The 25,742-nt window shown below is 40.5% G+C and overlaps 2 protein-coding genes across 2 annotated transcripts; both read right to left on the reverse strand.

Annotated features, from left to right (window-relative positions):
* Nucleotides 1–982: 982 nt before the first annotated feature.
* Nucleotides 983–10,699, reverse strand: LOC138607056 (GTPase IMAP family member 8-like). Its single transcript, XM_069679595.1, has 6 exons — nt 10,558–10,699; nt 6,668–7,387; nt 5,320–6,018; nt 4,377–5,156; nt 3,393–3,560; nt 983–3,303 (listed from the first exon to the last, which is right to left on the reverse strand). The coding sequence occupies exons 1-6, from the start codon at nt 10,571–10,573 to the stop codon at nt 3,083–3,085; spliced, it is 2,604 nt and encodes an 867-aa protein (XP_069535696.1). The 5' UTR covers nt 10,574–10,699; the 3' UTR covers nt 983–3,082.
* Nucleotides 10,700–14,965: 4,266 nt separating this feature from the next.
* Nucleotides 14,966–25,575, reverse strand: LOC138607055 (GTPase IMAP family member 8-like). The gene is made up of 6 exons (XM_069679594.1): nt 25,463–25,575; nt 22,295–23,023; nt 20,309–21,007; nt 16,073–16,852; nt 15,404–15,571; nt 14,966–15,313 (listed from the first exon to the last, which is right to left on the reverse strand). The coding sequence occupies exons 1-6, from the start codon at nt 25,476–25,478 to the stop codon at nt 15,093–15,095; spliced, it is 2,613 nt and encodes an 870-aa protein (XP_069535695.1). The 5' UTR covers nt 25,479–25,575; the 3' UTR covers nt 14,966–15,092.
* Between the last annotated feature and the right edge of the window lie 167 nt (nt 25,576–25,742).

The following is a 25,742-nucleotide window of genomic DNA, read 5'->3' on the forward strand; positions in this document are numbered from 1 at the left end:
TTAAAGCTATTTGTGTGGATGTACCTCCTCGAAAAGAGACTTCACTACATGACCAAAATAAATAGATGTCAGAAAAAGGATCAATGAGTCAGGCAGACAAGGAGGGCTCTCCCAAAGAATATAGAGTAGGCAATCAATCAATCAATCAATTTTTAGTCATAGCTATCATTATTGACGTCCACATGAATATTAAAGTCAACATCAATAATTACTCTATCTGTACTTATATATATAAATTCAGAGTACTGGCCAGGGGCACAGTATAGTGTAACAAATATTATTGGCCGTAAAGTTTTCCAAGCTGGGTGTGAAAAACTAAGAACGAGGCTTTCAAAAGAGCTATGATTAGGTTTTGGTGTTATGGTTCATTCAAAGGCAGGAATTGAAAATAGCTGCCACTCCACCACCTCGGCTGTTGCCTTGAGGGATGTGCGTATAAACAGGAGACTGGAAAAAAGAAAAAATGATTCTAGTAAAAGCCAAAATTGGTGGCCACTGGCACATATTAAAATCCGACAATTTGACATGTAATGCTTACTGTTCAATGGATAAGTTACTGCCAGTGATGTTTCCCAAAGCAGGTGGTCTAAAAAGGATGTGTGCAATCAATGCAGTTCTTAATGTCTTTTGTCAGTCTTTTGCTAGTACTTGTCAGACAATGAGGACTCGGCAGGAGGCCACCTCTCAGACAGACCGACCAGCACATTTCACATATTGTTGTTGGGCTCTTCTTCTTTTTCCCACACCAAAACATTCATTTTTAAAACTCCACAACACACCTGTTTTTATAATGACACCTGTGGGCAGTCTCTTCCTGCTAATAGATGTAGATTATAGGTATATGTATTGATCTGTAGAAGAAAGAAATTTTTAACAGATACTTTCAGGGGCGCGATGTCAATATATCTTCTGCTTATTTGTGGGCTAAACTGAGATCCTTAACTTTAGGTACTTCTGACAAATGACTGACACAGGCAACATGTGGGCTGATGACAGTCATCCAAGCAGGTTTATTGTCAACTTATACATTACAAGGATTCTGCCTTTGTCTGGGGTAAGGAAACATCCATATCAAATAGAAATATTAACATGTCAAAATATGAAAAAAAATATATAAAACAAAATGACTAAAATCTTTGAAACATTATTCTGCTGAATTGTAAAATTTGAATTATGCAGCTTCCATGTGAATACAAATCTAATGAGAGTTGAACTTTCCTGAGCAAATAAAATAAAACTGCATTAAGGAAAAAAGTCCCAGAACAAGTGAGATTCAGATACCAGTGTCTTTGCAGTTGGCTCTCACATCAAATAATATGTTTTGCATCCTATAAGGATAATCTTTAATGTGATTAATGCAAAAACTCTTCTAACTACAGCCCTAAAATTACCACAAACCTTAAACACTTTTGAAACAATGACAAACTTGAAAAACAATGCAAGCTTAATAATAGTGTGATCATAGGCTGATTATAAAAGTGTACAAAGGCACCAGCCGTTGACTGCCGTTTTGAAGCTTGGAGTTTGGCGTTTTGGCTCTTCCATTTAGTTTTTTAGAGCCGTGACCATTTTTGGGGATACAAGACGGTGGGGCTAGAGAGGAGCAACGGGGTGGCTAATGCTTTTTTTTTTTTGCCTTTTTATGCCTTTATTGATCGAGAGGACAGTGGATAGTGTTGGAAACAGGAAGAGAGAATGGTGGATGACGCGCGGCAAAGGGCCATGGGTGGGAGTCGAACTTTGGGCCGCCGCATCAAGGACTATAGTCACTTATCAAAGTTAAACAGTCTGTACTCAAGGCTAATTCAATAGCTGGCTAATAAGTTAGTTAAAAATATTAGAGCCCGATTTATCGGCCTATATTCGCACTTCGCAGATATATCGTTACTGGCGTGTATGTCCTCCGATATAAATTAATAAATTTTTTTGCAGTGCTATAAGAAAAAGCCATTACACCTCCTGACAAGCAGAGGGCGCGGTTTTAAGAATGACAATGTTTTGATTGAGTCCCCACCTGCGGACTGTTGGCTGAGCTCCAGACCACTGCCCCGCAATAGACAGTCCATAGATCGTCCAAAGTGCCCCAAACAGAGCCGAAGAATAAGAATAGAAACACAGACGAAGGGCAGATACAGACACCAGCTCACACTTCTCCTGGATTATGATGTTGATTAATAGGGAATATTTAATATGGAAAGTCCTGCTCATTAAGCCCTTTATTACTATTATTAACAGTATCAGTCTGTCAATTGAGCTGGTCTGTGTTTAGTGACTTTTCTCTTCAGCAGCACTGTGTGAAGGTGGGACTGCCCCAAAAATCCAATATCGGTCGGGCTCTAAAAAATCCAACACAATGAGATTCTATTTGTAGTGGTAGCTGACCGGAGTTTTTCATTTGTCAGACTAAAGAAGTGAACTCGCTGCTCACTCGCTCGCACACAACTTGGCTGTGAGAGTGAACAGCGAGTGAATGGAATCGGGTATTGTAAAATAACCGTTCTTCTCATTTGTAAGGCCTGCCGTCTCCTCTGCTGGGAGAAGCCAACAACAATCCTGACGCCCATGCATGGGCTGCCACAATTAAATCAGTGTATGACAGACACTGAACAAGCCAGGCACAGACACAGATAGCTGCTAATTAGTGCTAACATATAAATAACATAAGAGAAGAATTTCACGCAGTGGAAAAGCTGAAGCAGAGCCTTTTTTGGCTCTGTTAGTACAATTAACTGCACAGCAACACAGATTATTTATCTTAATTTTGCATGAAAAATCACACCAAGACCTCAAACACTACAAGAAGTCAAGTGACTGTATTAGCTAAGGTGACAAACAAGACAGCTAAGCAGCTGTGCTGTATCAGTTGGGAGTTAGGCCATTCTTTCATCAAACTGACTGAGCCTGAACATTTCCTGAGCCTTTCAGAAGAAAGCCTCGGTTGTAGATCATAAAATTATTGCTCGACATGAATTCATCCATAATGTTAACCTTAGTCACGCCCTTTTCTTAGAAAAACTATCCCTGAGTGCACATTCTGCCTTGCTTTATTGCATTTTCCAGTACGTCAGCCAATAGCACCAATTCATTCAGAAATGTCTGCTTCTGTATGAAACTCCTGGTGGTCTGGTGGCAGCACAGATTTGTATCCAGACGACTGAGAGAAGTTGAGGCTCAGCTGGTTGTCAACATTTGTGCTGATCTGAAGGTTGGACAACCAACCGAGCACTTTATCAAAGTTGCCTGATGATGGTCCTCTGTCCGCCAAAGACTCAGCAAGAGGCGATTCTGGACTGGCTCCTTTAACTGTAAATGAAAAACAAAACACAATTTGTCTGTGATGCCGTCCCAATCGTTATTGTTATACTAGAAATTTTGGTCAAATTTTTGCTTACATTCTGGGAGCAAGAAGTCCATGCTTCTCCCAAGACGGTCTGTGGATCTCATTATGTCCTTGTTCAGATTTTCAATTTCCTGGGAGATTTTTGCAGCTATGTTTTCCTCCTTCCCATCTTTTTTGCTCTGACCAATTCCCTTGATTTTGATTTTGGTCAGATCACGCACTAACAGTTGATCAAGAAAACAACAGATTTAAACATCAGAACATTTATTAGGGACCAATCCAACAGAAAGCAGCCCATCCAAGGCAATGGTTCTCTGCCTGGGATAATTGCCTCTGAGTTGGGAGTGAGATACTGCGTCAATCAAAGAACTTAAATGATATCTGGATGTTGTTCACAGATGAGAGTAAAATCCATTATTAGACTGGTGAGGAGGGAGCTGAGCCCAAAGACTAAGCTTTCTATTTACAAGTCAATCTACGTTCCAACCCTTGACCCTTGAAAGTGACCAAAAAAAACCCTTTTTTTTTTGCATACAAAGGACCGTAATTAGTTGTTTTTGCAGGGTGTCTGGGCTTAGCCTTAGAGAGAGGCTGAGCTATTGATCCTTCACATCGCAAAAAGAGCCAGCGTAGAGGCCGACCATGGGATTATCAATTTGATTACGTCCAAGTAGCCATACCATCACACTGTCATACATCAGCAGCAGACTGGGAGTCCTTTGTGTTTGAAGGAAGAAATAGGGAGCTACCCCACTTGGACCATGGAATCGAAAGTGCCAGCTGTTTAAGAGTATTTCACACTTCTACACCAACAAGTTCTACAGCTACAACTGCAGTGCCATTGTTTCCAGGAGTGGCAGTAGCACTACAAATTGTAATACAACCAGTCAACCAATCAAACGCTGGTATAAAAATGTAGCATTGGCAGTAAGTATCCTCCTGGGACAGTTAAAGTTGGACCAATGCATTCCTTATGTTGATATTTTGTTTAAAAAAATAGACACAGTATTCATCCCAGTCGTAGCATGATACTCACCTGGTGACTTGGGTGAAAGGCTTGTCGCACTTCCTCTGATCTCATTGTGCAGCATGAGGAGTTTATTCCTGAAGCCCGACATCAGCTCCAGCTCTCTTTTTCTGTACTCCTCCTCAAAGTGCTGCTTCAGCACATGTTTGATCTGCCTCCTACTGAACTTCTCCATGAGTCTCACCTGGATGTCATTCATATCAGGACAGAACGGCTGGCCGTTGTTCCCTGCCACCATTTCCTCAATCTTCTCATACAGCTCGGTGACCTGACTGGTATCATTTTTCTTCATATTGTTCATTACATGATACCTGTTCTCACACTTGTCTACCAACCAACGGAGAGCACTGTGCTCCCTCTCAATGTGCTCCTCTACTGATTTATCTGCTAGTGTGTCTCCATACGTGAACAAAACAATCAAATGCTTCCAGACTCTCGGAGCAAAGAGACTCATTTGTTCCTCCAGGGCCGCCTGCTGAGCTTCTCTGAACGTCAGGTCCAAGGGGACAACCAACAGAACGGCATTAACTCCGAATGGACTCAGCGACATGCCTCTGATTATTTCTTTGTCTATCTCTTCAGTGCTGCCAGACGACTTTAGCCACCAACCCGGGGTGTCGATCAGTGTGATCAATTTGCCAGCAACCTCTGCCTCCTCAACCTGACAGTGCTCATTCTGACAGGTGGGGAACACCTCTTTACGCAGGAGGTTATTTCCTGTTGCACTCTTTCCAACGGTCTTTTCGCCAAGCATCATTATCCTCAGGGCGTGTAATTTGTTTCTGGAACCTAAAAATAAAACATGGGTTGAAAAGGCATATCGCATCAAAATATTGTATTATTGTTTTATATTTCTATTATTCTGCCCACTCCTGGCATCTTTATGTAAAACAGCTCTGACAATGGCAAACAAATGTACTTGTGACACTAATGTGAGATGGCTGAACCTTACCTCCCAGAGATTTTCTTTTAGACTGGACCTCACTTTGCCTCAGTCTTGCTCTTTCTTCCACTCTTTGTCTCTTCTCTTCGATGGTCAAGAATATCTTCTCATCTGGTATGAAACAGTCCCAACCGTTTCCAGCCACTGTCTCAGTGATTTTTTCCAGCAGCTCAGTGATTTGAGTACCATCATCTGCATTCTTGTTATCAATGACATGATACCTGTTTCCACACTGCTCAACCAGAGACTGCAAGGCCTCTCCCTCCCCTTCTATGTACTCCTCAATGCTGTGTGCTCTCAGCCAGTCTCCTCTGGTGAAAACGACAACAGTGCGTCTCCAAACTCCTTCCGCTAGAAGCTCCATGTGTGTCTTTACTGCTTCTAAGTGTTTGCCATTGAAGGATGCATCAGAGTCTATCATCAGCAGGAAGACGTGAGGCCCAGGGGGACATAGAAACATGCTGCGCATCAGTTCCTCTCTGATCACTGCAGGAGTGTCACACACAGGGAAGCCTTTCCACCAACCTGGCGTGTCAACTAGAGTTATTTCAGTTTTACCCACAAATCCCTGCCGGGTCACTGAGTGTGCCGTTCTCTTTCCATCTTCTTGTGCTTGGATTCCCAAGATGGTGTTCCCTACTGAGGTTTTTCCAACGCCTCTGCTTCCCAAGAGAATCGTCTGGAGCTTTGGGATGGTTTTCATGTCCTCTGTGTGACAGAACAAAGCTGGATTATTCATGAAGCTTACAGCCATTTATGCAAGTGTTTGAACTTACCAAGCTACTGACTCACCTGAGTAATCATATTTACATAAATAATATTTTAAGGTGAATTTTGTAATTACATACAATGTCAGAGACACTCTTATTTGCACCGGAACAACAGAATATTCCATACATTTAAAAATTCAACTCGAGTGAGAACTTGTGGTGATTTGTTGCCAATTCCGATGAGGGTCGAGATTCTCCGGATGTCCTGGGATTGCACCAGATATGAAACCAACTTCCATTTTAATGGTAGTTTGCTTGTCTTTCAAACAGACTTTATTGGATTTAAATAACAGCAAAAAATGATTATTTTTTGTTTCATAATGCCGTACTTAGCCAGATAGTAGCCCGCATAAGACATGCTAGATACAGTGAAATCCAGAGATTTCTGATACAAAGCCGAGCCAAGCTAACAGGTTGCTAATTGTTTTTATTTTCCAGTTTTTCAACTTATTAAAGAAATGAGATCTAAAATGTTTTTGCGTTAGCTTGCTACCTGTTTGGTGTAGCTTCATGTTCACAGCACAAATCCAAGATTGCTATTAAAATCAAGTCCTTTAAATCTTCATAAAACACAAGAAATGTTTTACCTGGAATAAGTTTTTTCATTTGTTGTCTTTGTTCCTCGGCCCTTCTGTGCCTCTCCTCCGCTCTTACAGCTACTTCTTGTTGCTTCTCTTTCATGATGTTCAGCGTCTGTTCATCTACCTCGTAGTAACTGCTGTTGTTGTACCACACCATCTCATCTATCTTCTCCAACAGCTGCCTCACCTGAGATGAGTTACTCCTCTTCTTGTTATTGAACACGTGGTACCTGTTCCTGCATCTCTCTATCACCCACCTGAGAGCATCGCCCTCACTCTCAATGTGCTGCTCTATGGTCTTCTTCCCAAGGTAATCACCACAGGTGAACAGCACCATGGTGTATTTCCACACCCGCTTCCCCAAGAGCTTCATGCGCTCCTCCACGATCCTCCTCTGCTCCGCACAGAAGGCTGAGTCTATGGGAATCACCAGAAGGAAGACATGTGGGCCGGGCGGACACTTGGACACGTTGAGCTTAAATCGTTGCTTCTCTCCCTGTGGGGTCTCACTGGCAACGTGTGAGCTCTTCCATCCCGGAGCATCGACCACAACAAGGTTCCTGCCCTCCACCTCCACATGTCTCACCTCAGACTGAGCTGTTCTGGTTCGGCCACACTCAAACCTGTCCCTGGTGATGATTGTGTTTCCAGACCAGCTCTTACCAGCCCATCTACTGCCAATCAGGATGATTCTGACCTCAGACAGGGTGAAGCTGTCTTTATCCCCTGAAAGGCAAAGCAAAAGTTAGAGAAGATGTGAAGAGGAGACAGTTTTACCAAAATGTCAGGTTTTTAATAACTTTGTGAAGCAGCTTCCTTGGCTTAATGATAATGCGTTTTGTCACATTCAAGTTGGAAAAGAAACTTTGCATAAAAGGAAGTCAGCAGATGATGCTCAGGAGGAGAACATAGTCAGTGTAGCCGAGAAAATCAGCAAAACTAGAGCGACAAGGTTATCACACTAGGTGTCTCTTCTGCTTTACATGACTGACAAAAGACAAAGGCTTGTGTGGTTGTATTGTTCCTCGGGGACTTTCTGGCAGAGTTATTTTTGACTCTATTACTCTCTTTCATTTGGGAATCTGAAGAATCAAAGAAATGTGAGGCAGACTAAAACAGGGAAACACTTTTAGAATGACCCGAAGGAAAAAAAAAAAAATCATTCTGAAGCGAAGTTAAAAGATGCCACATGGAAAAAGATCAACGAAACCATCTGAATGACTCATCACCTGCCACTGTGTCATGTGCTTTGTGATTTGTGCTCAAAATATGTGACCGAAACAGAAAATACAATGACAGACCGGCCAAAAGTAAAGTATTGGGATGATGTAGTTCAACACTTTTTTTTACGACCAAAGAACATGCTTTAAGCAGATATAGTTCTATGTTAAGAATCTATACTTTGCTTTGGTATCATATTGAACCAAATTAAATGAGTCTGTCCACCTCGCTGAAGGGAGCTTTAGATGTATTTTTATTTTTTTCAATTGAACCTTTATTAATCATGAAATACTAAATTCTGGGGATCAATTGGCAGAAATGAAATCCATACTTCTTCATGCTTCCAGTAGTGCGTTAATAAATGTGGAATATTTGTTCTGAGATCTGACTGGACGAGAACATTTTCAAGAATATTTATATACCTGACCCATTTTGCCCAAAATGTTGCACACCTGGCCCGATACATGTCCAAGAAGCTTTAGATCGAGTCTGGTCCTTTAAACAGATAACAACCCTGTAATAACAATGTGTTACTAGGAATGCTGTTTTACCATTACTATAGCAGACTTGTGTTACCAATCCTACTGGATGTAATGTTTAATAAAGTTTCTGATGTTTATTTTTATTTTCATGCCTCTTACTGTGCCTTGTATACTTGGACTTTTCGACATTGTACTTTGCCACAGCCTGGAATTAAAATAGGCTTACTTGGGCTTTTTACTGTTTGCCTAACAAATAAGAGCTGTCCAAGAAGCAGACATCTGTGGGCTGCACGAGTATTAACCTGACAGCTGTTGGTTGCTCTTGATCATAGGGAGAGTTTTCACAGCAAAACACTCAAAGCTTTTCATACTATAATTTCTAAGTAATTTAGAAAATCATGTAAATTCTTGCCAGGTGGGCCTGTGACCACTGTTATTGGGGGAAACAGAAAAAGACTTAATGTGCTGAAAACCTTGAACACAATAACTTATAATTCAGTTAGCTAGTTAACTAATGACTGAAACTATAGTGATGTGCGAGTCATGAGTCGATCATTCTTATACTGACTCGGGAGTCACGAGTCTCTCCACTACCTTTATCACTGACTCACCCCTTCTACCTGCTACTAGCTACTCGAGACCACTGCATGAGCCTCGCCCTGTGAGACAAACAACCACTCCAGCGCTTGTTTCAACTCAGTACGTGCTCCTACAGTCCAATGCCCGGAGTTGCTTCCTGCCCTAAGCTGAAGGTCCGACTCGAGCCACACGACTCACTGAATCACTCACTCACTCAGTACCTGCCCTCCACACACAGCAGGACACAAAAAGCACTTTTTCCGCACACAATCATGGGAAAACAAGCGTCACAAACCTGAGAAATGACTCGCCTCACTTTTAGAAATTGATCACTTAGGTCCAAAAACAACCAGAAGGTCCACAAGAGCTGTATGATTAAATTTAATCTCTATTAATGTTAGCGGAGTGCTACACCGGAAGTTAGCCTGATCGGTTAACGGAAGTCTCTGGGTACTGACTCAAGTGACTTCAGTAACTCGAAAACCCAGGTCTCTTTACTGACTGACTCATACAAACTCAAGTTAGTAAGAAGCTCCTGAGATATTTTTAACTGGTTATGAAACAGACTGAATTTAATCCTGATGTCTCTATATGAGCTACAAAAAGAGAAACAGACCACCAGGAAGAATATTGACTTCATCTTTGTTGTCATTTTTAATGCCTGTAAACGCTGCCTCCGGGTTAATGTCAGACGAGGAGAACAGGAGCACGCTGCAAAAACAGACTTTGTTCTCACATTTACTCATAAAGATTCACAGTGAGTGATACATAGTTAAAAGAAAGCAGGAGGAGGTAATTTTGTGAGAAAAGAAGACTAACACATGCTCAGGACAAGATCAGAAAATAAAGATTTTGTCCACAGGGGGCGCCAAAATGACGACATAATGAGTTCCTCACGGAAGCTTTAAATAAACATATTCTGTTTCACCAGGAGTAACTATGACGGGATCTTGATATGACAAAGTAGAATAGATTTTTTTTTTCATGTAGATTGTTGAATAGTTACACAATTGGACGGGGATTGGATCTCAAAGTAAAAATAAAGTATTAAATATAGTTTGTAGACACTAGAAACGCCTGATTAATCTACATTAACTGCAGCCTCAGATCTGACTCACAGCATCAACAAGAATTGAAACTGTAAATTAAAACATAAAGAATGCAGAATATTTGCATTGATATGCATGTAATCTAGAGATATCTCTTGTCACTCATGTACGGGAAGCTGTGGGTGGAGTTTAACTCTAAATGCATCCTGATGGGAATCAAGTGTCTTTAAAGGAAACAACTGGTCTGACTGGATTTACTGTGGAACCATCAGTGTTGTTTATTTTGTACATACATACCGGAACTGCCAGCTATTACTTTTGATCTCATGTTAGTACGGTAGGAATGGTTGAGGAATGTTTTTAACCTGTCGCTCAATTTCACTGAAACCAAACCTGAAAAAAGATCTGCATGTTACAGCAGATCTTTTTACTTCGAACATTTAAATTCATGAGACATATTAAGTTCTGATTACTAGTAAAGTACTTTTTCTTTGAGTAATGGCACTCAAAGCAAATTCTACTCTGCAGCTACATTTGAGTTCAACATAAAGCTTAATTATCTCACCGAGGTTGTTTTCCATCTTTCAAGTCGTTTCTTCTCTCAGTCGAGTGATAACCAGCTGAAAACTCTGCAGAGGTCAGTGGATGAAGTCCATCCTCAGGTAAAATAAAGAGAACAGGTATTCAGTTATATTGTACAGCCGTCCTCACGGCCTTCACCGAGTGGTGTGAGAGACAGCACAAAGAGTCAACAGAGGCAGTCTCACTGGCCTAACCGGTTTCTACTCACGTGCAGCGGATGAGGGTTTACATAAAAACAGGTGACACAGACAGATTACCTTGGGGTTTTTTGCAGCAGAGTTGAAGCTCACGTGGCAGCACGTCAGGCGATCTTAACTGAGGGAGTTGAGACTGAACTGTGGGTCCCTTTTTGCAGCAGCAGCAGGAAGCAGATTTTCCTTCAGCTTGTCTCGTTAAGACGACTTTTTTGCTACATAATTTTGGCTGATTGACAATGTTTGGATGCACAATATACACTGGACACTGGATGATCTTCTAAATAAATGACATGCACACTGATACAGCCACAGTTAAAAGCATCAGAAAATTAAATGAACACAATGGCAAGAAAAACGGTTCAGCCATCAAGACCATGAAAACTAGAAAAAGACTATAAATAAGATACTGGGTAGCCAAAGGTACACTTTAATTGGTATTAATTATTTTTTTTACACTTGTATGCTGCACTACATTTTATTATAAAGATATTTACTATATTTAAATGATTTATATATCATGCCAACCTAATTTTCCTGATGGATCCGTAAAGTTAACCTATTAATGACTATCAACTAAATTTAGTATGTTAAGGAAAAGTCCCACAGAATGTTTTCTGTTGAAGGTGGAAATACAACATTTGCTGTGGAAACTATAAATACATGTGGCCACACAAAACAAAATTAAAATTTTTGATTTGGAATATTTATCATGCCTTAATTGGCTGACAAAGTTGTGTTTTTGTAAAAAACGCAAAAAAATCTCAAAAACAAGTTCAACAATCATTTGTCATGCTTAATATCCAACTTACACTGAATCAATGCATATATTATTGAAATGTAAGTGGTTGTAAACGTGCTGTAAGTGCTGAATCCAATGCTAACAAGCATTTGATTTAACTCCTTGTAGTTTTTGAGATACAGCCGTTTCTGTAACAAACTATTTTTAGTTGATAGACACAAGGGTAGTCCCATAGGAATGAATGTGGTCTGATTAGCCGAAGCCCTTTGAGGTGCCTCAACCACTAACACATTTACACACAAACATACACATACAAGAACACATGCACACATACACACGCAAAATCTCAGACACATGCACACACACACACGCACACACACACACAAGCACGCACACTCACACACACACACATTCAGGGGGAGAGAACAAAGGCCATAACCAGACACTTGTTTGCAAACATCTTTGCTCTTTGAAATGCAGCTGCAGGAGGTTTTTTTTTTAGTTATCTTCTTTGTTGCTCAGTTGGTCACTGCCAGTCCAACTATCTTTATACTTTAGAAGTAAAAAAAAAACTACTTTTTGTACAGATTTCAGAGGATTGTGTATTAATGGTGTAGTAGTAGTAGTAGTAGTAGTAGAGTGTGTGTGTGTGTGTGTGTGTGTGTGTGTGTGTGTGTGTGTGTGTGTGTGTGTGTGTGTGTGTGTGTGTGTGCAAGTGTATGTGTGCGTGAGTGACATGGATATTTAGTTTGGCTGAATTTCAAATTAAGACAGTCATGTTGTTCATAGAGTGAACCCCATAGGACAACATAGAAACACCACAGAATACTACAGAAAAGGTCCCTGATTTCCTGGACAAAGAAAAAGCAGTGGATTATCAAAATTCTTTTTGAATATAAATTGTAAGAGTCTAGACTATGCGTGTATGAAGAATTATGAAGATGTGATATTCCTAACCTGTTGGTTTAGAGGTTTTTTTTAATGAAAAATCCAAAAACCTGCTACCTCATGTGACTAACAACTAAAAATAGTTGTTTAAGAAAAACGGGTGCTGTGGCCTCAAACTTTGACAGGTTTGAAAAATGTCAATGGATTTGTTCTTAGCTCAGCTGGTACTTTGGGTGCTGTGAAGGAAAAATTCCACTGTGGACATTAATGGTTTAATTTACATCATTTAAATTCAGAACCTAACTAGCATTCTGTGCATTGTGAAATTATAGCATAAACCTCTCTTTCAGCCACCTCATACATAAACTGTAGAAGATGCACAGAGCTGATGTTTGATATTCAGACTCTGACTTTGTCACTCACCAAAAAGGTACAGATCATCAGAGTGGCATTCAAAGTCTTTTCAAACAACACTTCCTTGGGTCTAGACCCTCCAAGCATGACATCTGTATTGGATGGAATATTACTAACAAGACGGGATGGCTAACAAAGGATGGCTATAAGGTAACATGAAATAAACAGTTATAACATATCTTTAAATTTTTAATGTTAGAAATATTGGATACATTTTCTAGACAGGAGGACAGATGAGACCTGTAGCTACCTTTCTCAAAATTTAAATTAACTTGTGACGGTAGAATTAATCATTCAAACCACAAACGATTAACAACAGCAAACAAATGGATAGATGTAACTGTAACTTATATAACAAGTATTCTAGATCAGTTAAAAAATTCACTATTCAAACTATTTACTTTTTGTTTACGTGGAATTTGAAGTTTGATATCTTAAAAGATGATGAAGTGAAAATATAAAATGTATGTGTTCATGAAAAAACAATATTACAATAGTCATCTATAAAAGTAGGCAGGAAGTGATGGTGGGAGTTAAAGTGACAGTAGTATTGACAGTTATTACAAAGTAAGAGCTTCTATTAACAAGATTATGAGTTATTAGGAAGTATTATACTGCTCCTGATACTGCACATGGTACTAATAAACAGGCTGAAATATTGCACAAGATTATGCGTTGTATAAATATCAACATGGATACAAATCTAAATATGACCAGTAAAATATAATTGCACATAATGAACACAATATAGCCAGATGTAGAAAAGTATTATTCACATTCACATTGGAAAATGTAGAAGAAATGAAATTTAAAAAGTAATCCTAGTGTGACGTCACAACATGTCATTAGCAGTATACAATACATAATCATTCATTTAAAGAGGAAGAGTTTCATGAACTTTCTTGATGAGGAGGATGGATGCACGGCCAGGCAAAGAGGAGAAGGCTACATCTGATTAGGTAGGACAAGTAGTTTTGGTTTGACAACTGACTAACGGTAACCTGTTGACAACAATCAGCTGTTAAGTCAGTGTTGATCGGGTCTGTTTTGTCCGATCAGGGTCGGGTCCAAAGACTGTATATAAAGATGGACGACAGCTCCCTAAAAGTGAAGCCAATACATTTCGGGCGCCCCCTGCTGACTGGCTGCAGTATAGCTCATAAAGCCCGCCTCCTCCATGTTAACAGATGGGACGTGGGTCAAACTATAAAATCAAAATACATGTCAAATATATTTTTCTCAAACATTTTTCTGTCATTATAGTTAGTTCTTATCATGCTGAATTACGTCCAAGTGTTGGTATTTCTGACAAGTTTATTTTTAATTAGTTATTTGATGCTGTCAAAATGATGATTGACAGCTCTTTTGACATATACAGCTCCTGCAATACGGGAAAATTGTCCCAGAACAAATAAGACTCAGACACGATTGTCTTTGCAGTTGACTCTTAACTACATCTCTAAAATGTCCACAAACCTGAAAAAGTTATGAAACAATAAACTTAAAAAGCAATCCCAGCATAATATAAGCGGGGATCACACAGTAGGCTGAATAAAAACAGTGTACAAAATCACCAATGGTGATCTGCTATTTTAAAGCCAAGAGTTTAACTGGTCTTTTCATCACATCTTCTCTGCGAGGAAAAGCCAACAACAATCTTGACTCCCATGCACAGGCTGCCACGAATAAATGAATGTATGACAAACACTGAATGAGCTAACAAGCCATGAAGCCAGAGATAGATGCCTGCCAATTAGTGTTAACAAATCAATAAGATAATACCAGATTTTCACTCAGTGGAAAAGCTGAGGCAGCGCCTTCTTTGGCGGTCAAGTACAATTAAACTCACAGCAAGGCATATTATTTATTTTTGCATTAAAAAATATAACAATTGCACCAAGACCCCTTCTTTGGGGAGAGCCACAAGGGAAAAATCCACACTAGGAACAGGTAGCAGAAAGTTTGGCAAAGACGAACTGGCACGGAAGGGAAGGAACATAGGCTAAATACACACGGGGTAATCAGATCCAGGTAAGTCTGACAAGACACAGGGAAACAATAAGAGTGGGGAAAACACACAAAAGCAGGATGTGATGCAACACAAAAGGGAAGAGTGACACAAAACAAATAAGAACTGAACAACCAAACAGGAATAAGATACATAACAAAGTTTAATACATGAAATATCAGCGTCTGTATGAAACTAGTCCTGAAAATCCCTGAGTGCACATTCTGCCTTGCTTTATTGCATTTTCCAGTACGTCAGCCAATAGCACCAATTCATTCAGAAATGTCTGCTTCTGTATGAAACTCCTGGTGGTCTGGTGGCAGCACAGATTTGTATCCAGACGACTGAGAGAAGTTGAGGCTCAGCTGGTTGTCAACATTTGTGCTGATCTGAAGGTTGGACAACCAGCCGAGCACTTTATCAAAGTTGCCCGATGATGGTCCTCTGTCCGCCAAAGACTCAGCAAGAGGCGATTCTGGACTGGCTCGTTTAACTGTAAAAGAAACACAAAACACAATTTGTCTGTGATGTCACCCCAGTTGCTCTTGTAAATACTAGAATTTTAAGTAATTTCTTATCTTACATTCAGGGATCAAGAAGTCCATGCTTCCCCCAAGACGGTCTGTGGATCTCAGTATGTCCTTGTTCAGATTTTCAATTTCCTGGGAGATTTTTGCAGCTATGTTTTCCTCCTTCCCATCTTTTTTGCTCTGACCAATTCCCTTGATTCTGATTTTGGTCAGATCATGCTCTAACAATTGATCAAATAACAACAGATTAAAAATAGAATATTTATTAGGGATGCACCGATCTAACAGAACAAACCTGACTGGACTGAGCCAATACTGGCATCACATATTGGTCTGATGCTAACTTCAGTAGCTAGATGGGGTATAAGTAACAGATGGGGAAATCCTGGGGTGATCAATTTTATTCTGCAAGGAAGAAGAACGGAGTTTCCCGGCCTGAACCATGGAATCTTAAGTGTCAGCTGTTTGAATGTAATTCACATGTTCTACGCCAACAAGTTCTACAGCAACTTGTTACCACTGCAGAGCCTTTGTTTCGAGGGGTGGCACTGCACTGCGATCTATAACACTATCAGCGAACCAATTAAACCAATCAAACTTTGAAGGGTAGAGTATGCTTAAGTATTCTACCGGGACTGTAAAATACAGATCGATGAATTTCTTATGTTAATAATGTGTTATAAACGACACATTATTCATCCCAGTCGTAGCATGATACTCACTTGATGACTTGGGTGAAAGGCTTGTTGCACTTCCTCTGATCTCATTGTGCAGCATGAGGAGTTTATTCCTGAAGCCCGACATCAGCTCCAGCTCTCTTTTTCTGTACTCCTCCTCAAAGTGCTGCTTCAGCACATGTTTGATCTGCCTCCTACTGAACTTCTCCATGAGTCTCACCTGGATGTCGTTCATATCAGGACAGAACGGCTGGCCGTTGTTCCCTGCCACCATTTCCTCAATCTTCTCATACAGCTCGGTGACCTGACTGGTATCATTTTTCTTCATATTGTTCATTACATGATACCTGTTCTCACACTTGTCTACCAACCAACGGAGAGCACTGTGCTCCCTCTCAATGTGCTCCTCTACTGATTTATCTGCTAGTGTGTCTCCACATGTGAACAAAACAATCGAATGCTTCCAGACTCTCGGATCAAAGAGACTCATTTGTTCCTCCAGGGCAGCCTGCTGAGCTTCTCTGAACGTCAGGTCCAAGGGGACAACCAACAGAACGGCATTAACTCCTGATGGACTCAGCGACATGCCTCTGATTATTTCTTTTTCTATCTCTTCAGTGCTGCCAGACGACTTTAGCCACCAACCCGGGGTGTCGATCAGTGTGATCAATCTGCCAGCAACCTCTGCCTCCTCAACCTGACAGTGCTCAGTCTGACTGCTGGGGAACACCTCTTTACACAGGAGGTTATTTCCTGTTGCACTCTTTCCAACGGTCTTTTCACCAAGCATCATTATCCTCAGGGCGTGTAATTTCTGTCCGGAACCTGAGAATAAAACATTGTGGGTTGAAAAGGCATATCACATCATGTACCAGCCCCGTTACAGTCCATACTCATCAAACAGGCAGCTCGGTCAGTGGCCAAATACTTTCATTTATGACGCTGTGGGTATGGCCAATAGTCATAATTTCTTTGCCCTCTACATTGCCAATTTTTTTAATGTGATTTGGAATGATGAGAGCAAACGTTTGCTTGGGATGGCACTGGGACAATGGATGGTTCAAACAAACATGGGAATTTCATCGCCTAGGATAATCCCTGTGTGAAACCAATTCCACTTTTTGTGACTACTAGCAGCAGTCACTGTCCCAGGGTGTTATTTAATACAATTAATGCTGTTGTCAACCCATGCACTTCTGCTGTGACTGATGTCTCAACCGCCACAATTTTCTTCGTTATTTTGTTGACAAAGTGGATTCTGTCAGACAAGACACCAGTAAGAGTTTTAATATGAGTTTTAATAAGGATTTGCTTGTTGCCCCAACTCATTCTGCTGTGTTTTAACAGTTGGAGTTGGTTTCTCTCTCCTCTCTCGGTGACGTAGTGAAATCTTTAAACCCTACAAATTGGCCATTGGATATTGTCCCTGCCAAAGTGCCGAAATTGGTTTTTAATACTGTGGGGCCTAGTCTTCTGGTTCTTATTAACACCTGACTTAGATTAGGAGCCATCCCAGCTGCCTTTAAACATGCCGTGGTCAGGCCCCTTCTTAAGAAGCCTAATCTTGACCCCTCAGTGTTATCAAATTTTAGACCTGTTTCTCATCTGCCCTTTCTTTCTAAGGTTTTAGAAAAAGTTGTTTTTATACAATTACAGTCCTATCTGGATAACAACTCTGTTCCAGAGAAGTTTCAGTCTGGGTTCAGGTCTCGTCACAGCACTGAGTCTGCACTGCTAAAGGTGCACAACGATATTGCACTGTCTGTGGATGCCAAGGGCCCTGTTGTCCTAGTGCTGCTTGACCTCACGGCAGCCTTTGACACGGTGGACCATTCAGTCCTCCTGGCACGCTTGAACAATTATGTTGGCATCCACGGCACTGCTCTGGAGTGGTTTACATCTTACTTGTCCAGTAGAACCTTCTCTGTTATGGTTGGTGACTTGTCCTCTTCCAGTGCTCCTCTCTCCTGTGGGGTCCCACAAGGTTCTATTCTTGGCCCTATTCTCTTTTCATTATATATGTTGCCACTTGGGTCAATTATAGCTAGGCACAACCTTTCTTTTCATTGTTATGCAGATGATCTACAAATCTATCTGCCAGTGAAGCCTAACAGTGACAGTGCACAAAGTTCTTTGTTTGCCTGTATTGCTGATATTAAGCAGTGGTTGGCCCAAAATTTTCTTCATTTAAACGATGATAAGACGGAATGTATTGTGTTTGGGGATACTGTGACAGCTGGCTTTGGCACCTTGTTTTCAAAGCTCAGTCCAACCGTCAGAAATCTGGGAGTGGTTTTCGACAGACAACTGAAGTTTAAAAAACAAATCGACATTGTTGTCAGGACTAGTTTTTTCCAGCTACGTCTCCTAGCCAAAGTTAAAATGTTTTCAAGCCGTCACGACCTTGAGAAAGCCATCCATGCTCTAATCAGTTCAAGATTAGACTACTGCAATGCACTTTATGTTGGCATCTCCCAGTCTTCTCTTAGTCGCCTTCAACTTGTGCAAAACGCTGCTGAACTCCCTTCATTGGCTTCCTGTCCATTATAGAATTGATTTTAAACTTTTAATGTTTGTTTTTAAAGCTCTTAATGGCCTTGCTCCATCTTATTTATCTGAGCTTTTAACCGTTCGTGAGCCTGGTAGAGCTTTGAGGTCGTCTAACCAACTTCTGTTGGAAGTGCCCAGGTCAAAATACAAACACTGGGGTGACCAAGCCTTTTCTGTTGCTGCTCCCAGGCTCTGGAATAAGCTCCCCTCCGAAATGCGTCTTATTTCTGACCTGGGCCTCTTCAAATATAGACTGAAAACCTATTTATGTTTATTTAGGATGGCTTTTAATACCCAGTAGTGTGGTGACACTTTTACTGTTATTTTTATTTTATTTTATTTTATTGCTTTTATTGTTTTTATTGTGTTTATTTTATTCCTTTTTATTTACTATCTATTGTAAAGAACTTTGGTCCACCGAAAGGGTTGTTGTAAAGGGCTGTATAAATAAAGAACATTTACATTTACATTTATTACTTTTTGGATATGAATGGTACTTCAGTACCAGTGTATGGATGTAGTGATAGATACATCTCAGGGGTTTCCAGGAACCTTGTTTATCAGTCTAATCAAATGTTACTTATTTATTATTGCAAACTGGAATAAAGAGGCCAACATGTTCAGCACCGATGGTAAAAGGGTTACCAACATCTTGTTTAAGAAGCTTAGGCCCGCTGACCAAGTTGCTATAAGAAATGTAATGGTCTTGGTCCCTCACAAAAATCCCAGGATTTGTTGCCAGAGGGTCAAATCCAAGATGGCCGTCTGCGCCATCTGGAAGAATTAACTTTTGAACCAAAGCAGCTAGAATCATGTCTGAAGACACTTTTTCATATAAGTTGACCAAGAGGATTTCAGTTCTGACATCAGTTTGACATTATGACCCACCCACCAGTTGAGTGAAAACGGCACTTTTGAACGGGAAAACTGTGTTTCATCAAAAACTGTCCATTAAAGACACCTTCTCACGTATATAATACTATAATAATACTTTCTAAACTATATTTGATCATTTATTGTGGTTGATCAAGATATTATTTTTTATACTTCATATATAATACATCAAGGTATTATGGTAGGTAAACATTTTTCCCGTTCAAAAATAGAGTGTTCACTGAACTGGGTGGCGGCCATCTTGGATTTCTGGGTTAAAATGTTGTCATAATGTCAAACTAATGTCCTCTCGGTCAACTTATATGAAACAGAGTCATCATACATGATTCTAGCTGCTTTGGTTAAAAAGTTAATTTTTCCAGATGGTGCCGGCGGCCATCTTGGATTTGGCCCTGTTAATGATATTAATGAACAGTGGGGTGACTTAATATCTTTATCCAATATCTGCAACCCACAGAGTATTATAATATAAGTTATTAAATTATGTTTTAGACTGTTAGGTGTTGATTCATAGTTTTATAGGTTTTGTGTAGTAAGAAACAAATTAGCTAATGTTACTTTAATGGCACCAAACACAACGTACAGCAATCATGCTGCAGATATTTGTATCATAAACTAAAGTATTGAAATTAATAAAATGTTGCCCTGATGATCAAGTTCACAGACCGACATTGTCATCAGAGCGCCAAATGCTAACATGGCTAAAAGTCTTCTAGTGTTGAATTATTGTTTTATATTTCTATTATTCTGCCCACTCCTGGCATCTTTATGTGAAACAGCTCTGACAATGGCAAACAAATGTACTTGTGACACTAATGTGAGATGACTGAACCTTACCTCCCAGAGATTTTCTTTTAGACTGGACCTCACTTTGCCTCAGTCTTGCTCTTTCTTCCACTCTTTGTCTCTTCTCTTCGATGGTCAAGAATATCTTCTCATCTGGTATGAAACAGTCCCAACCGTTTCCAGCCACTGTCTCAGTGATTTTTTCCAGCAGCTCAGTGATTTGAGTACCATCATCTGCATTCTTGTTATCTATGACATGATATCTGTTTCCACACTGCTCAACCAGAGACTGCAAGGCCTCTCCCTCCCCTTCTATGTACTCCTCAATGCTGTGTGCTCTCAGCCAGTCTCCTCTGGTGAAAACGACAATAGTGCGTCTCCACACTCCTTCCGCTAGAAGCTCCATGTGTGTCTTTACTGCTTCTAAGTGTTTGCCATTGAAGGATGCATCAGAGTCTATCATCAGCAGGAAGACGTGAGGCCCAGGGGGACATAGAAACATGCTGCGCATCAGTTCCTCTCTGATCACTGCAGGAGTGTCACACACAGGGAAGCCTTTCCACCAACCTGGCGTGTCAACTAGAGTTATTTCAGTTTTACCCACAAATCCCCGCCGGGTCACTGAGTGTGCCGTTCTCTTTCCATCTTCTTGCGCTTTGATTCCCAAGATGGTGTTCCCTACTGAGGTTTTTCCAACGCCTCTGCTTCCCAAGAGAATCGTCTGGAGCTTTGGGATGGTTTTCATGTCCTCTGTGTGACAGAACAAAGCTGGATTATTAATGGATCTAACAGCCTGAAATACCAGTAACTGAACTACTGAATTGCCTGACTAATCATATTAATATATACAATATTTATAAGGTGAATTTTGTCATTAGATACAATGTCAATGCAGAGACATCAAGAAACTAATTCGCACCGGAACAACAGAATATTCCCGTAGGTCTAAAATTCAACTCGAGTAAGAACTAAGACAGTGATTTGGTGCCAAACCCAATGAGGGTCGAGATTCTCCGGATGTCCTGGGATTGCACCAGATATGAAACCAACTTCCATTTTAATTAGGGCTGCCACAAATGACTACTTTTCTATCGATCTATCAAACTTTTTTTTTTAACCGATTAGTTGATTCATCTTAACGAACAATTTTCTTCAATTATTACACAATTATTCAAACGTGTTGTTTTTATCGCATTCCTAACACAAAGAAATGTGCTCATTAAACCACTATGAGGACAAAAAGCTCTCCCTACTAATGAATAGACAACATGCACGTGGCTTTGGCTGTGTGTTTTCTCTTCAGGTGCTGCTGTGGTATGCCAGAGAGACTTTGCACAGGGTACAAACCACCTTTTTGTTTTGTGATCATTTGAAGTACTCCCATACTTTCGGAGCCTTGGGCCTTAGGAAACATTCACTCTGAACCAAGTCGGACTCTGCTGCTGCCACAGCCATGTTTAACACTGTGGTGCGTTGACTGGAGCTGCTCAACCGACCAATGACTCGAGCCAAAAACGACTGACATCATGACGCAGAAGAAAAACAACGAAAAACCCTGCAACAATTAAAAATATCGATGTATTGACACATTTTCAGCGTAGACATCATCGACTACACTGACTTCTACCGGCAGCCCTAATTTTAATGGCTGCTTGCCTGTCTTGTCTTGTGAACAGACCTGACAAAGCATACATTTTGATTTGTTTATTTGATTCAAATAACAACAGCAACAAACATCTTTTTCTTTTGGGTTCATATCCTTGTACCAAAAAGTAGCCAGCGTGTGACCTCTCCGTTCAGTGAGATCCAGGGAATTGTGATAAAAAAGCCAAACCAAGCTAACAGGTCGCTGATTGTTTTTGTACTTATTAAAGAAACAACAGTTTAAAATGTTTTTGAGTTAGTTAGTCTTCCAGTCTTTGTGTTAAGATACGCATATCATCTGTTGGGTGTTAGCTTCATGTTAACAATAAAGACCCAGGATTGCTATTAAAATCAAGTCCTTTAAATCTTCATAAAACACAAGAAATGTTTTACCTGGAATAAGTTTTTTCATTTGTTGTCTTTGTTCCTCGGCCCTTCTGTGCCTCTCTTCCGCTCTTACAGCTACTTCTTGTTGCTTCTCTTTCATGAAGTTCAGCGTCTGTTCATCTACCTCGTAGTAACTGCTGTTGTTGTACCACACCATCTCATCTATCTTCTCCAACAGCTGCCTCACCTGAGATGAATTACTCCTCTTCTTGTTATTGAACACGTGGTACCTGTTCCTGCATCTCTCTATCACCCACCTGAGAGCATCGCCCTCACTCTCAATGTGCTGCTCTATGGTCTTCTTCCCAAGGTAATCACCACAGGTGAACAGCACCATGGTGTATTTCCACACAGTGGTGTTTTTCTCCCCCAGGAGCTTCATGCGCTCCTCCACGATCCTCCTCTGCTCCGCACAGAAGGCTGAGTCTATGGGAATCACCAGAAGGAAGACATGTGGGCCGGGCGGACACTTGGACACGTTGAGCTTAAATCGTTGCTTCTCTCCCTGTGGGGTCTCACTGGCAACGCGTGAGCTCTTCCATCCCGGAGTATCGACCACAACAAGGTTCCTGCCCTCCACCTCCACATGTCTCACCTCAGACTGAGCTGTGCTGGTTCGGCCACACTCAAACCTGTCCCTGGTGATGATTGTGTTTCCAGACGAGCTCTTACCAGCCCATCTACTGCCAATCAGGATGATTCTGACCTCAGACAGGGTGAAGCTGTCTTTATCCCCTGAAAGGCAAAGCAAAAGTTAGACCTAAAATATACAGACAACAATGCACATAGCAACGGCATACTCCCTAATAAGTCTCCGATTACAACTAATATCTGTTGGAAAAAGGTGTAGGATGAAGTAAAGAACATCTACTACCCTTTTTGTTCCTACTAAAAATATCGATCCGGTTGAGGCAAAAGCATTCAAAATGCCACCAAAGAATACAAGTCAACAAAAACGCATCAACAAAATAGTATAGATAACACAAGTCAAGAGATACACAATAAAAGTGATATTATTCCACTTTCGCCCTTTGTTTTTGTGTTTTATATTTGTTTAAACCTGTTTCATGTTTGACATGTTTTAATTTCTTCACGACAGCCTCACACTGGTTCTTACTACTTGTTTTTTTATGTTCCTCCCTCTGTTGGAAAAACCCTCTAGATACTGTTTGGTAACTGATGATTTTTTTTACTCTGTACATGATTGGAATAGTTTTGAAGGCGACCAGGTCCTCACATTTCAGTGGCTTCGGCTTAACAGTTGATGAACAAACAAGAGCTGTCCAAGACGCAGACATCTGTGGGCTGCACGAGTATTAACTGACGGCTGTTGGTTGCTCTTGTTCATAGGGAGAGTTTTCACAGCAAAACACTCAAAGCTTTTCATACTTTTATTTGTAACTAATTTAGAAAATCATGTAAATTCTTGCCAACGGGCCGATGACCACTGTTATTGGGGGAAACAGAAAAAGGCTTAATGTGCTGAAAACACAGTAATCTATAATGCTGTTGCTAGTTAGCTAATGAATGACTCTGATAAAGCTGAAAGCTCCTGAGATATTTTTAACTGGTTATGAAACAGACTGAATTTAATCCTGATGTCTCTGTGAGCTACAAAAGCAATCAGACCATCAGGAAGAATATTGACTTCTTCTTTGTTGTTATTTTTAATGCCTGTAAACGCTGCCTCCGGGTTAATGTCAGACGAGGAGAACAGCAGCATGCTGCAAAAACAGACTTTGTTCTCACATTTACTCATAAAGATTCACAGTGAGTGATACATCTGACTGTTTGAAGAAAGCAGGAGGAGGTCATTCTGTCAGAAAACAAGACTTACACATGTTCAGGGTTCATGGAAATAGAAAAGGAAATAGGTGCACAATTGGACAAGGGAAGGGATCTCAAAGGGTTCAAACTGGATTAATAAGTTTAAAATATAGTTTGTAGATACTAGAAACGGCTGATTAATCTACATTAACTGCAGCCTCAGATCTGATCTCTGTCTATACGGCTCTGGATACTTTGTTCAGGGAGTAGGCGGGGCTGCTCCCCCGCTGCTCGTCTGCTGTCCTCACCTACATGCGCAGCGCACACCTGCTCGCGTTGTCATCGGCCTCATAAGGACAAGGACTAATGTCAATTAATAAAAAATATATATGATGTAAAATAAGTGATTGCACAAATGCATAAATATTCACCTCCTTCAAAGTGACTGACCTAATTTAACAGAGATCCAGCTAACTGGTGCCAGTAGTCTCACAATTAGTGAAATGGAGACCACCGGAGTGCAGTGAACGTCTCAAGTGATTGTAGTATAAAGAAACTTTTGTCCAGTCACTGGTTAATCAGTATGTCTGGCTACAATTACACCATGAAGACAAAAGAACTCTCCAAGCAACTCTGTGGAAATTGAATATTATACAACAGTTAGTCCCGACCAAGCAATCTGATTGGACTAGAGACATTCCATGAGTGGCGATATAGAGTACAACATCACTGGGAGTTTTCACTCTGTGTATCACTCCGCCTCCGTCAGGTGTTCTGAATACTGTTGATTAACATCACTGCAGACCGTGTATGTCTACACTGATCAAGCTGGTACCTCTGAGTCACACAGCAGACTCTGATTTCACTGGTTGATAATAAATTAAAACAAACAGATAAATGTTCATGATAAAAACAGCTGATCTGTGATAACGTGCAGGAGGATGTTTGGGTTGCTCGGCAACAAGAGTCCAGATTCAGTTAAATTGTGTAACTAGTTGAGTTGGTGGAGCAAAAAGTACTGTTGTTGATTGTTACTGTTTACTACTATTTGCCACTGGTAAAACGAATTAACAGTATTCAGAGCACTGGGCTGAGGTGGAGTGATACACAGAGTAACAAGTCCCAGTGATGTTGTTCTCTATATCGGCACTCATGGAATGCCTTCAATCCAGTCAGATTACTTTGTTGGAACTAACTGTTGTATAATTAAGCAATCACTTATTTTACATTATATATTTTTGATTAACTGACATTACTTTGTTTTAACTTTGACAAAGAGTTTTTTTTATTCTCGACAAAAAAGCCAAATTATACTGACCATGATTCAGTTTATAAAAGCAATGAAAGGGGAAGACATCGAAGAGGGTAAATACTTTTCATAGGCGCTGTAAAGCTTGATTATCTCACCCAGCTTGTTTTCCATCTTTCAGGTCGTTTCTTCTCTCGGTCGAGTGATAACCAGCTGAAAACTCTGCAGAGGTCAGTGGATGAAGTCCATCCTCAGGTAACATATAGAGAACATGTATTCAGTTCCTTCACTGAGTGCTGTGAGAGACAGCAAACCATGTACAAGCAAAGTGTCAAGGAGGCGGTCTCATAACCGGCCTAACCGGTCTTTCCTCATGTGGTGCAGGTGATCTTGGTTAGGGTTAGGGTTAGTGTTTTTTTATTGAAACTTTTTTAATAA

Source organism: Semicossyphus pulcher, unplaced genomic scaffold (genome assembly GCF_022749685.1).
Source record: "Semicossyphus pulcher isolate SPU_LCO1_2020_fin unplaced genomic scaffold, fSemPul1.0.p SCAF_4, whole genome shotgun sequence".
In the NCBI taxonomy this organism is placed as follows: Eukaryota; Metazoa; Chordata; class Actinopteri; order Labriformes; family Labridae; genus Semicossyphus; species Semicossyphus pulcher.

What these genes read in the sequence shown, in the direction of transcription:
- LOC138607056 (XM_069679595.1), bottom strand. An exon ending in TAAAAGAAAATCTCTGGGAG is followed by an intron (nt 5,157 to 5,319) that starts GTAAGGTTCAGC and finishes TTTTATTTTTAG; the next exon opens with GTTCCAGAAACAAATTACAC. An exon ending in GGACTTCTTGCTCCCAGAAT is followed by an intron (nt 3,304 to 3,392) that starts GTAAGCAAAAAT and finishes TTTCATTTACAG; the next exon opens with TTAAAGGAGCCAGTCCAGAA.
- LOC138607055 (XM_069679594.1), bottom strand. An exon ending in AATGAAAAAACTTATTCCAG is followed by an intron (nt 21,008 to 22,294) that starts GTAAAACATTTC and finishes TCTGTCACACAG; the next exon opens with AGGACATGAAAACCATCCCA. An exon ending in TAAAAGAAAATCTCTGGGAG is followed by an intron (nt 16,853 to 20,308) that starts GTAAGGTTCAGT and finishes TTTTATTCTCAG; the next exon opens with GTTCCGGACAGAAATTACAC.